This window comes from Mycteria americana, chromosome 9, assembly GCF_035582795.1.
Source record: "Mycteria americana isolate JAX WOST 10 ecotype Jacksonville Zoo and Gardens chromosome 9, USCA_MyAme_1.0, whole genome shotgun sequence".
NCBI lineage: Eukaryota > Metazoa > Chordata > Aves > Ciconiiformes > Ciconiidae > Mycteria > Mycteria americana.
Window position 1 is genome coordinate 28,794,025 of NC_134373.1, and position 12,834 is coordinate 28,806,858.

A 12,834-nucleotide genomic window follows, 5' to 3' on the forward strand; every position below is an offset into this window, starting at 1 on the left:
AAAAGAGACTTGGTATCCTTCTACCAGCCCCTTACTTTTGTTATGAAACTTGTCTTGGGAGAAGGAAGAAAACCCAAACACCACCTCCAAACAATTCTTTGATACTCTCAGGTTTTCCACTAAAATAAATCCTGACATTTTATATATAAAAAGTATTATCCTCTACGTTTACTGAAAAATGTTATCTAGAATGATAGCTAAAAGGAAAAAGGAAAGATGCCACCCCCACCCCCTCACCCCCATTTAAAGAGCAATTTTAACAAAAATAGCAGAAATGGTTTGTAATAGATGGGAAAAAAGGTCTAATTTGAACTGTGGAAAATGAAAGCAATATTAATGCTGATAGATTTTTGCAAAATTGCATTTCTTCTCTTTTTTAAAAATTATTTTTAATTGCCTTTATCTGGTACTGAAGTAAATCAGATGATGCCTTCACTAAAGAAAGCATTATAACAAAAAAAATTTAAAAAAAGGAGTTAGTATTAGGGTACTTCATGTAATAACTTTTAGCTACCTTTTAATAAGAAGAATATTGACATCCTGATTTAGGAGATAGGATTTTAAATGGCAAGTCCATTCAAATTTGTTCACTTGTCCAGCCCTGTAGCATATAAATATTCACATCTCATTACATCCATAGGTACAGATGCACGTGTTTCTGGCATGCATTTATGTATGTGCAGTTCTTTCTTTTTACAGATGCACACCAATGCAGCTAAATTTTAAAGGATTTTTACCAACCTGGGCTATATTAAATGAGGATAAGGAAAAATGGACAAACAAACCACTTACACTGCTTTGCCAGGTCCGAGCTTGCACACAGCATGCCACTTACCCCTGCTCTCTAGCCCAGGACTGAGCCGCTGAGCTGCATCTGGAATCTTTGCAGCAACACTAATATCTACATTTGGTGATGGGAAATTGATCCTCCTTGAGAAAGCTCAGCATCTTGCAGAATCAGGCCCTAAGACGGCTGAAAGTAATTTAGCCACTTGAGAAATGAGAGGACTCTGCTTTATTGCTCAGTCTCCCTTTTCCAGCTACTCAACTGCTGGAGCTGCTTTGTGCTTTATTGTTGTACTTTGTAGTAGTTTTATTCCTGGAAACTAATGTGTGGGAAAGCAGAAGGATGATTTCTGTCTGTTAGTTTGGCTAGAGAAAAATACACACCTGTGGGCTTTCCCCTCCTTCCTATTCCATTCTTCATAAAGCCAATTAAGTACATTAGGACTTCAGAGATGTCTCATACAGCGGCCATTTCAGATAAGATGACTCAAACATGGGCAGAGGAGCCCATGTGCTGCTTATTCCTCCCGTCCCACCATGCCAAACAAGGCAGCTTTATCTAGGGGAAGGGAGGAAGGGAAGAAGGTTGGAAGGAGAGAGAAAAGAGAATTGCTTTGCCAGGATTTCACCACAAAAGATAAAGCAACATAGAGGGAATACAGCTAATGAGTCCATCATTACACATCTCATCATGCAGAAACACTCTCAAGTAATCATGTATCATGCAAACAGCCAGCATGAGGCAAAAGGGCTGTCGTCAACCACAGTCGAGGAAGAACGGCACCAATACTAATTTCAATATAAATGACTTCATACAATTGCTTGGTTAGAGTTCTGGTTATGGGGCTGGCCTCCCATATTCTTCTTCACGTGAGAGCGATATCATTCCAAGATTGCTTTCTCTTCACCGGATGCTACTTCTCATAAAGTCTTCCAAAAGAAGTGGTGAAGAATCACCATATCCAAACTGTCATTTATTTATTCCTCCTTGTCTGTCCCCTCCTCCCATCAAAAAAATAACCAGCTACATACCTTTGCAATGCACTGTCTGGAAAAATAGCACCTGTTGGATGTGTAACCTCATCTCTAGTTTGCTGTGGGTTATTACTTCATATTGTGATTCTTTGATTTTAATCTATGTAAAAAGGATCACCATGCAGAAACCCCAGGATGACTGCAGAAGGGTGTAGGGGGCAAAGAAAGAGATTCAGCTGCACAATTAATTGTCTTGAATTAATTCTTATCAAGAGTACTGCAATAATTTATTTTTTTTTTCTTAGCTGTTGGATTGATTCAACTCCTGTCAGAAACCTTCAAGTCTGATAGCAAATTCTACAAACTCTTCAGAAGCCCTGCAAAAGCAGTATGTCGCACTGACACAAGCAGGGTATGAAAAACCTCCCTTGGTGGGACTTCTCCATTTCTTACCCTTAGGATGTCTGTGACTGAAAAGAAGGTTTTACAGCCTCACACTGCAACAATGCAGCACAAATAAAATGGGTAGGATTCGAGTCTTCAGTATTGTTCCCAAACAGGAAAGAAGACTTTAGAAAAACAGGAGAGAAGATTAATTCGAAGTAGAGTATTTGGGATCTTTTTTAACTTGTTTCCATAATGTTCTTCCTTGTAAACAGTGCTGATTAAATATTAACCTTTTTAGACGTGACATTAGATCTCTCTCTATTTAGCTTTGGAAAAGATATTCCAATTTCTACAAACAGGAAATACCAATCAATCTTTCATGCAGTTTTGGTTTGGGTTTTTTTTGAGTAGTTGGATTTTTTTCTTTTTTATAAGAACTGGCAGAAGGTGTGACTCATATTTAAGATTAAACTATTTTTGTTTTTTCTTGTCTATGTACTTTTTCTTTGCCACAGTGGCAACAGTGTTTAACCTCAGCACGTGATAATCCTCCGTATGGCATGAACAGCTATATGCTGCATTTCTAACATTTCAGACAAATATAGAGCACCTAAGTCCTAGCAGCTTCCTAAAACCCTTGGAGATTCAAGCTACTATTTTCCATGCTTCAGCTAGAGTTATGCTAGAGTATGTTGGGTCTACATGGCCAGCCTTATGAGATGGAGGTGAAAGAGGTGCACGGGAATGACATTTATTGTTGATACATATATTGTTGGAAAAGTACTGATAAGCCTAAAAGTTACAGTAAAAGGACAGGAGGTTGGGGGAAGGAGCTTAATGAGGACAGTTTTATTTTTCCTTACCTCATACCAGCTTCTCAACTGGTATAAATTAATGTAACACCATTGAAATCAATAGATATATATCAATTCATATCATTTGAGAATTTGGACAGTTCTTTATGATTGTTGTAAATGAGCCTGTAAAATAAATCAGGCGTTTTGGTCTCATTCTTTCCCTCTATCCTGTCCCAGTATCTGTAGAGCTACGTATTCAGCTACTTTACCTCTACTTTACATAGTCCAGCTCTAGTGTAAAAATGATGAATTAAATGGCTCCAGAGAAAAACACAAATAAATGTAGGGACTTTGAAACATCCAGGAACCCACAGCAGAAACCAGGTGTGCATGTGGATCTTATTGTGTGTAGGGTGGATAACAGGTCTCTTGAGCTGCAGAAGTAAACTGTGACTGCCAGGTTCTTGTGCAGAGAATGAGGCACTGTGATTGTTGTCAGTGTTTCCTGTGCAGGGCGGTCTTTTCCAAATGAAAAAGAAGTTAGCAAAAAATGAATGTTTAAAAAAAACTACAAAAAGAAAAACAGAAGGAAGAAAGGAAGAAAGGAAGGAAAGTTAGGGGACTAAGAGTAAGAAGAAATTGCATTGTCCATCAGATGAAATATTCCCGTTTGCACTCGCTCACTGTGTTCTGCAAGTCAATGTCAGCTTTAAAGGAGCTCTCGAGGTTTTCTGGGTATTCCTTCTCCTTTGTCTGGCTACTTCGATGTGCTTGTTTGTGCTGATAGAGGAATCTGCTCATGATGGCGATGATGCAAAAGATGATGAATATCACAACTGCTATTACACCTGAAGAGGGGTAAAAAAGGAAGGATAGAAAGAGTAAAAACCAAAAACAAAACAAAAATCCTAATTACCTCAAAAATACATTACCAATGCACAACAGTTAGTGGCTATGATAGATCAGTTCATTTCAGTCTGTACACAATCATTTGCCTCTATCATACCCTCCCTAGTAGTTTTTATTTCTATTTTGTCACCTTAAGTAAGACTTAAAGCAGCAAGCATTGATGTAATTGACCTTCTAATTTCAGTCAAATCCTGCTTTCACTGGAAGTAAAGTTGGATCAGTGTGTTTGTTTTTAAAAAACTAGATCTGTATGCTCATACAAATTCCTGCTCTGTCGTGTGTTATCTCTGGAAACCTTGCAGAAGCCTTGTACACTTTGGTTTGTAGCTTCTAGATATTATCAAAGGCAGCTCCCTACAGGGCATCCTATAAAATAAACAGAGATAAATTGCCTTCCAGGTTGTTAAAGGAAAATGAAACCATACATGAAGCTATAAGGACAACTTTCCCTAGTATATAAAAGCTTTCATATGACCTAGCAAGTTCCACTACACTACCAGCTTGCAAAGAGAGAGCTCAAGAAATACAGGGTATATGAGTACTGTGTTGAGGCTCTCATCAGAGTGGTAGTTAGCTGGGTCTTAGATCACAGAATCACACGGAATCAGAGAATGGTTGAGGTTGGAAGGGACCTCTGGAGATCATCTTGCCCAACTCTCCTGCTCAAGCAGGCAGATAGACAGACTTTAGCTATATCTTAGAAGACTCAGGTTCTTGACGATCCATAATGCCTTTTTTTGGGTGATATCCAACATCATGTGCCCCCACTATTGGCTTCATCCATAATGCAGGTGCCTATCTAGGTAGCTTGATACAGATATGTGCTAATAAATACAGCAAATACTAGACCTGCATTAGATTACAAAAAACTTGAATTGGATTTTATGGGGCCCAGATTTAAAGTACCCTAGATGCTTGCCTTGACAGAATTATTTTTCAATTGTAATCTTTAAAAATGAAGTTACCTCCAATCACAGCTGAATCGCTTCTGACTGCATTGGTGAGAGGCTCTCTTTCATCTGTCTTCCCAAAAGGATCTGCAGTTGGTTAAACAAAATAGGACTTATTTTCTGTATCAACTATATTCATTTTCTCTGTGGCTTAGACAGAAGTGTCCTCTTACCCTCATGAATTCTAATCTGTTTTCAAAAGATGTGATTTGGGGTATTGGAGAATCGAACCAGAAAGCTCTCTGAAAAATAAAGTCAGCTTGCAGGACAATTTTATTCTGCATCTTCGGGAGCAAAGTCTGTTAAGCGTATATTTAAAAGGAAACAGAAAGGCTCACACTAACATCTGAAAGTGTTGTCTCAGTTTCTTGGTAGAATAATCAGAGAGACATTTGAACTAAGTAGCCCATTAAGAGCTTTTCTCAGTCAGAGATTTTTTTTTTTTTGGATACCTAAGAATATCAGAAAGCAGCAAAAGGAAAGGAAGGCTAGACAGATTTAGACCCGAGCTATGTTTGTAGATGCAGATATATACAAGTCAAATTCAATCCCATAAAGAGAAGCAGTCTCTGCTTGGGACAGCTTCTTGGAAGGGATGTTTTTCTCTCCATTGCAGAAATGCAGTGGTCAAATTGGATTCAAAATGGCGAGAGGTCAGAAATGAATTCCTATACTAAAGGCTCCTTGATGTTGGAGCTCTCTTGTACCCTATCTATAAATGACTACTGTAGAAACACTGGGCCAAACAGCCGACATACCGGCAGTTTCAAATTCAGGTCCAAACCTGAGAGGTCAAGCCCTCCCTGAAGTCAGTGGAGTTAACGGCAGCGTACCTACTTTAGTCCTGTATGTTTCAGAAAATGCTGTGTTTTCTACTGCTAGCTGAATCCAGCTTTTCTGCCCCTTCATATTTTTTTTCCTTTCAGTTCACCCTCTCCTTTGATGAGATTCCTGTCTGTGCTTCTCTCCTTTCCAAGCCTCCAGGCTATCATACAGAGGATGTACGTGGGAGTTACGGATGACTGTCTCTGATATATATTATACTGCTTTGCCAAACTGATCCTTCCGATGCAAGAGGTGGAAGCCGAACTGAGAAATTTGGTGTTGCAAGGTTTATTGTAATTGAACATCTTTGCCTTAGTAGCTGACTCAGCCACATTTTGGTATCTCATTGCCCAAGAAGATGTTTTTTATTGAAACAAGCAACAATTTCATATTTGTGTATCGGGAGGTGCTGAGTTTGTAGTGATGGTGGCTTTGGGTTATTTAGGTTCTTAAAGGGTGCACTTTTTCCTTATTCTTTACATCACTGATACCAACCCCAATGATGTGCAGAAGACATCCGCCTCAAAGAGGCTTTCATGTTTTAAAAGATGCAACTCTACTGCTAGTTTTAGGGGTGGAAGCATTTCTCATCAAACACATCCATACTGAAAAGTCAGGGTTCCCCCTATCTGCAGTTCATTGACTGAGCTACAGGCACAAAAGGGACTTCTGGGGCCAGCTGAATACCTCCAGTACACCCATTATCAACGTGAATGGTAATTGCTAATGACAGATTTGGACGCTCAGGTTGAGACCTATTTACAAGAGGCCCCTTGCTTGGATATTGGGTGCCTACAGTGACGTTGCCAAGAAATAAATAATCAGGGCAATGCTTCATCTCATTTACTACATTTTTTGGACTGGAATGGGGATAAAAATTGTTGTTTTACACATAAATACAGATAGCATCATCGAAAAGGTTAGGTTGGAAAGGAACTCTGGATGTTAATTATCCTAACCTCAAGCTTTTGAGCCTAAGCTAAAAGCAGGGTCAAATTCAAAGTTAGATCAAGGTTGCTCATAATTTTGTACATCATGGGTAGGTTCATCTCCTTTACTAGTAATTTATGCTCTTTTTGTTAGTCAAACAGAGGAAAAGAACCTACAGATACTTTATTACAGATGGCTCTTAAAGATGGACAGTGTGATTTGCCTAATCCTTTCCACAAACTAGAAGGGAGTAATCATTATTTTAGACTCAAGATTATTTAACTTTCAGATACTGGAAGTTTGGTGAGATATTTTCTACCCCAGCCCTCAGCTGGTGATAGTGAAATCAGTTACAACAAGAATTCACATCTGTTGAACATCAGTCCTCCTGTGCTAGAGAAAAATCTCCAGCTGGTATCTGGTGCATGGTATTAGTCAAACAGAGTCATGAAAGACTATAAACTATGTATGAAAAAAGCATGAAATTAAATTTCTACCTTAAAAATTATATAAGACATCATTCACGCCTAAAAGATTATGTAAGATCTGACACTAAGTGCTATTAAAGCTCCGCTATTTTTTGGCGACTGTTACCAGAATTTAAGCACTGAGAGGAAACCAGAACAAACGTTGCAGATCAGTTTCAGAATGAAGGCCAACAGACACAGGCCTTAAGAATTATGTTTTGCCTGAGAAATAAAATCAGCATACAAAGAGAGGAGGGTTTGTTACAGTGGAGCAGATGGCATGTGACAGCAGAACCATCTCCAGTGGGAACACAATAAACTCTGAAGCCAAGGAAAAGCAATACTGTGTCTCATATGAGACCTTAACAGGACATCCTCCTCCTTTTAGATAAAACTGATGACATTACAGTGTGAATCACTGAGGCTGGAAGCATCGTTGAGGTTGGAAGGCCCCTCTGGAAATCAACTAGTCCAAACCCCTACTCAAATTAGGGTCTGTTACAGCAAGTTTCTCGGAGCTGTATCCATTTGGGTTTTGAATATATCCAAGGATGAAGGCTTCACAGCCTCTCTGGTCCTCTTGCCTGTTTCCTGCTCATTGGGACAGACCATTCTTGATCTTGGAGGTGATCCTTGAAGCAGCTCTCATGGACCCCTCTTCTCACTAGGGCTGTATCCCACGGGATTCTTCCAAGCAGGTCCATGACCAGGTCAAAGGTGGTTATCCTGAAGTCTGGGGTTGCAGTCATGCTTTCTGCCTTTTTTCCTTCCTCTCAGGATCCTGAACTCCACCATCTCATAGTTGCTACAGCCAAGGCTGTCCTGGCACATCCCTGGCCAGTTCCTCCTTGTTTGGAAACACCAGGTCCAGCACAACTAGCACAGTGAGACAGGGACTTGCACTGTTTAAGCTGCCTTTCAGAAGCAAAACATTTCTGTGTAGTTTCTGACTTATGAAAGTCTTTGGCAATTTTTGCTTTAAATGCATGAAAACCTGCTCTTCAGCTGGAGTAGACAGACAGCTCAAGACTCCACCATTCACACAGCTGAATCTGCTCTGCCATTTACAGTATTTTAATATATAAAAAAACAGGATAGTAAAATCCATTATCACTATGCCATCAGTGTAGAGTTCAGAATACCAAAATCTCTAGATGTGCCTCAACTAGGAAGAAGGTGATTTGCAGATCTTTGTTAAATATCAAAACTACAGTAAGTCACCTTTCATTTTGTGTTTCCTAATCAGAAAGAGTGTGTACGGATAACTGAGCCGTGAGTGAATGGATTTTATTCCATAACTGTCTGCTAGGAAACTTTCTTGAAGTCAACAAATATTCCTCTCTGAAGGAAAGAGTTTCAATTGTTTTCAAGTTATAAATATAGAAAGCTTTTTTCACACATTTAAAGAGAGATTTCCTAGAGGGCTTTTCTGTTGTATCTGTACATTAGAAAATTGACAGAGACATGTACAGTCAACTTTGAAGTTCTATTTTTCTTCTCAGACACTCAATAATGAGAAATTGGGAACTGATGAATTGAGATATGAGCAGTAAATTTGAAAGTTAATCCTTAACCCTGTTTTCTTTTTATTTCTTAAAATGTGTCCTTTCCATGTATAAATGTAATTCTCAAGTACATCTATACAAAGTATAATTTGCTACAAATTGGATTTTTTTTTTAACAGGAATCTACTGCCCAGTGCTCTTACTATAGCATACAAAGACGTGAAGTCTTCAGAACTAACTTGTTCTAAAGATCTTATTCAGGCTTTAATCAAATCCAGTGTGAATAGTGAGGCAGTAGTGTCAGTTAATTCATCATATTGAGAGGAAATCATATTTTAAAGCCCAAAGCGGCAAAGACAGGGATGAACTTTTATAATAATTCTGCATTTCTGATGTACCAGTGCTTAACCTTGACAATAGAGTGCAACTGATTGTAAGCTTTAAATATGTAAGTCCAAAGATGCTACTCTCTGCTCTGTGTTCTGTCCTGCAGTTCTGAGCCTCAGGTTTTGCTGCTTTCTAAACTCTTTAGAAAAATCAGACCATCAAGGTGACAGATCACAGGGCAAGGAGTTCAGGTTTTCAGTATCATTGCCTGTTCGGCATTTATAAGACACGTTTCTTCTGTGCGTCAGAGCAGATACCTTAGACAACTCTGGGCGGTGAGAAGAAAGTTGGGGGGGTGGGGAGAAGCACACACACAGTGGCAGCTGCTCTCCACAGAGTAATCAGCAGCCTTTTTCCCTATGCAGAATGCTAACAGCATCATTTGTTTTCTGCTGAATATCTTAGGCAGAAGCTGCAGGAAATGGGGATTTGGTGCAAGTACAAATGTCAAAGGAATGATATTATGTTCTAAACCAGAATTTTATTAGTTATCAGAAAAGAGAAAGTGGCTTCATAGGTCAAAGGGCAAAAAATAGCCCTTAATTTGTACCCCCTTCTGGTCATTAAGAATTCTGCCACATCCACTGGTGACTAAAGCAGCAACTTGATTGCCCCTGTTCCTGGTGACAATACTTCCAGCTGCTCTGAGTTTCCTTCTCTGCATACAAATTCACATATGCAAAATACTTAAGATTCCCAGAGGACAGTTTCAGGATTTCAAAAGATAAACGAACTATCGGGATCATCTTACTGGTGCCACTCAAGTAGTGCTCCTTCTCTTTAGCCTGAGAGAATAAAGTACAAGCATTCAATGGAAGTCACGCACATGTGTTGAGGGGTTTGTACAAGGAGTTTTTGTTCATTTCTGCTAGGGTGGGAACAAATTCAACTTGTTTGTTTATGACTCCTATTGCTTCATCACCACTGGGATATGGAATCTGCGTAACATTTATGTTCTCCTTTGAGATCTGCAGCACTGGAGCTATCTAGAGTGGACAGGAATGGCAAATCAGGTGCATAACCATACTTCCAATGCTGTTTCCACTATGGCTTTGGGACTTTTTTGTTTGTTCTAGGCATGCTTTAGGCAATCCAGAAACTTAGTCTGAAAACATTGTTTTAGTACAATGACTTTTAAAGGGGCCTTCACTAACCCTAATGCCCATCCTCAACACTCCCAATTTTGAGAGAAAAGGCAACTTCCCAGTTCCAATATTTATACTATCACAATTGCATTACAGCAAAAAGGAAGGAAACTTCACTCTACAGTATCCTTTAAATTCCCCATTCCCCTCTTGGCAGGACATACCTGATGAGGAATATATCGTGGTTACCGTGTTCACATCAGCTTCCATTATGGATGCACAGCTGGATTCAGTCAAGGGGCCTTTGACAGTCACGGGAGCAACGCTGGGGTGGCGTAAGGCAGATTTTAGGGGAGCAATGTGGTTGTACTGAACAGAGGACAGGCAGCCAGTGAAACCATAGGCGTTTGCCTTTGAGACTTCAGGGTCCAGTGACAAACTATCTGCAGTACAACAGAAAAACACTCCAGGAATTATCTGTTTTAGGAAGGCATTAAAAAAATGAATCCTTTTTTGCCTTACCCACCCCTTTTGCTTCTCTTCATCCAATCACAACAGTTCAGGTTCTCCTTCAGCAGCCTACAAGTTCTCCCTGGTCTGACCCATGAGGTTCCCATCCCCAGTCCTTCCTCTACAATGCTACTTACATTGAATCAAGTTGGCTTGGACATAAAAGCCTGCATTGTGATTCCTTCCTCATCCATTTTCTCTACTGTCTGGACAATCTCTAACACATCATAGGTACTAACCATGGCAATAACAATAATAATAATAAAAAACATTAAAAATAGCAACAGTGAATATCACAGGACCCTGGGGATGATGCTCTTTAACTTTTTTTGCATTTGTTAACAACATCAGTTTCATAGATATGGACCATATCTTCAAGGCATTCTACCTCTTTTAATGAAGCAGTCTGCTCTGTATTGCCTATTGTACAATGCTTCATGTGGCCTAATACTGAATGGCTTACTAATATAGGCTTCCACCCTTCTTCAAGAGTTTATTTTTCAACTTACTTTTCTGATGCACCTAATCATGTTACTACATTTTTATAATCAGAGTTCCTAGGAATACTCCCAGTTATGAGCCAGGCTCTCACTCTGCTAGCCCCCTTCCACTAAGAAAATAAAAAGCAAAACTATACCTCTTCTTATCTAAATCAAAACCAAAACCAGTATCTCCATGCTCTTTTCCAGCCTGAAGATGAGATAGCGCAATTAATTTATCTGTTGGTCTGTGTTTATTTAAATTTCACAAAGAGAAAGCCAATTCAAAGGTTAAATGTTTTTTATTTAGTTCCAAATGTTTTAATATCAAAGATTGTTTGGGAAAGTCAGTGAAGGACTGTGAAGTCATCTTCTCTTTCCTCCAAGCTCTCATTTATTTACTTTCCAGAAATTGAAATTCATACTGCTCAGAGGTCTGTAACATGATGCACCTTATATCTAGGTTAATCAAACAAGAAAAAAAACCACAAATGCACATAGATATAGTATCAAAACCTATTCAAAGTCTTAAAAATTACCTGCTAATGAAAAAAAACTTCTAGCATTGAAAGTTTTGGAAATACTTCCAATGACATTGCAAACTAAGGACACCCAGCTTTTCAAATTTATTTTCAAAACTTGAAAGAGTAAGACGGTAAACTTTAAAATAAGGTCCAATTTTTCCACTATCATTCAAATACAATGATTTTACAAGCTCTCAGCTAAAAGGATTTAGGGAAAAAGCAGACTTTCTCTTATAACTGACATTGCTACCTGAATTACATAAACTTCTTTTACGTATAAGAAAATACAGAGAAATCTTGAAACTAGCCCAAATCACACATTATTTTGGTGCTCAAGATCTGTGACCGTTATGTCATGCAGTCAGAGGGAATTAGCTGAGAAAGATGTCTAGTTATGTTTGAATGCCCTTATGGCAGTATAACGTGGAAGAGTTTGGCTGCTTCTCAGCAAAGCAAGGTGCAGTGTGAGCTTGCTCTCCCAGAGGTCTTACAGGAGAGATGCTCAGTCTGCAGAGCTGTCATGGGGACAGTCTCTGGGCTGTGAGTAACTGCAAGAAAGAGAGATGGGAAGGGAAATAGTGAGGCTTTTCCACTGGAAAAACTGTAGCCTTACAGAAGTTCACATTTGCTCTTCTCAAAGTGTGTAGGAATTGGCTGCATTCAGGTTTTTAATGAGATTTTGGCAGGGGTGTTATAAAGCAGACAAAGAATTGTTTCCAAGTTTCTGCAAGAAGGCTTATATAAAACTAAAAGACTGATTTACAGTATTTGCCATCTTTGTTGAATTTATAAAACCCTTTGTAAACATTCCGACTCTCAGCCTTTCCTGTTTCCTTAGCTCTGACACAAAAGGTGGATTTGTTGGTATCTTTTAGACATCAGGTAATCTAAATTGCTCTGTTCTGCCCCAATGTGCAAAAGGTAAAGCCTAAGAAATAATGAATTCCTTTTTCATGGTACAGTAGTTTGAAAAGTCTAAGATACAGTACTTTTGAAGGCTTTTTTAAAAAGTCAAATTAAGGGCCAATTGCAGGAGTCTTTTGAAAAAGTAAGCTTTGCATGAATGAGAGCTAGGAGATTTGTTGTTGAAAGGCTTTGAAATTTGAAAAAAAGAAATCAAAGAACAAACCAAAACGAACCCCAGAGTCCTCTGGTAAAAATCCCATGTGCACAGATACAGTTTGCTTTATTATATGGCTTTAGGCGCATGTGTTGTTTTTCAGAAAGTTGGGCTTTCACTGTTCTTAAGAAGAGAGCTGCACAACTTGGATGTGAACAGGTTGTGCTGCCCTCTGAATTCTTGAGTGGATAATGTAAA

General features: G+C 39.0%; 1 protein-coding gene across 1 annotated transcript in view; it reads right to left on the reverse strand.

Moving 5' to 3' along the window:
- Positions 1 to 491: 491 nt before the first annotated feature.
- The window catches only part of CNTNAP5 (contactin associated protein family member 5), a 294,884-nt gene continuing 282,541 nt past the window's right edge, over positions 492 to 12,834 (reverse strand). The window contains exons 22-24 of the mRNA XM_075512059.1: positions 10,228 to 10,446; positions 4,820 to 4,891; positions 492 to 3,793 (exon numbers count right to left, since the gene is read on the reverse strand). Of these exons, the coding sequence (XP_075368174.1) occupies positions 3,597 to 3,793; positions 4,820 to 4,891; positions 10,228 to 10,446 (488 nt within the window). The 3' untranslated portion in view covers positions 492 to 3,596. The remainder of the gene's footprint in view (positions 3,794 to 4,819; positions 4,892 to 10,227; positions 10,447 to 12,834) is intronic.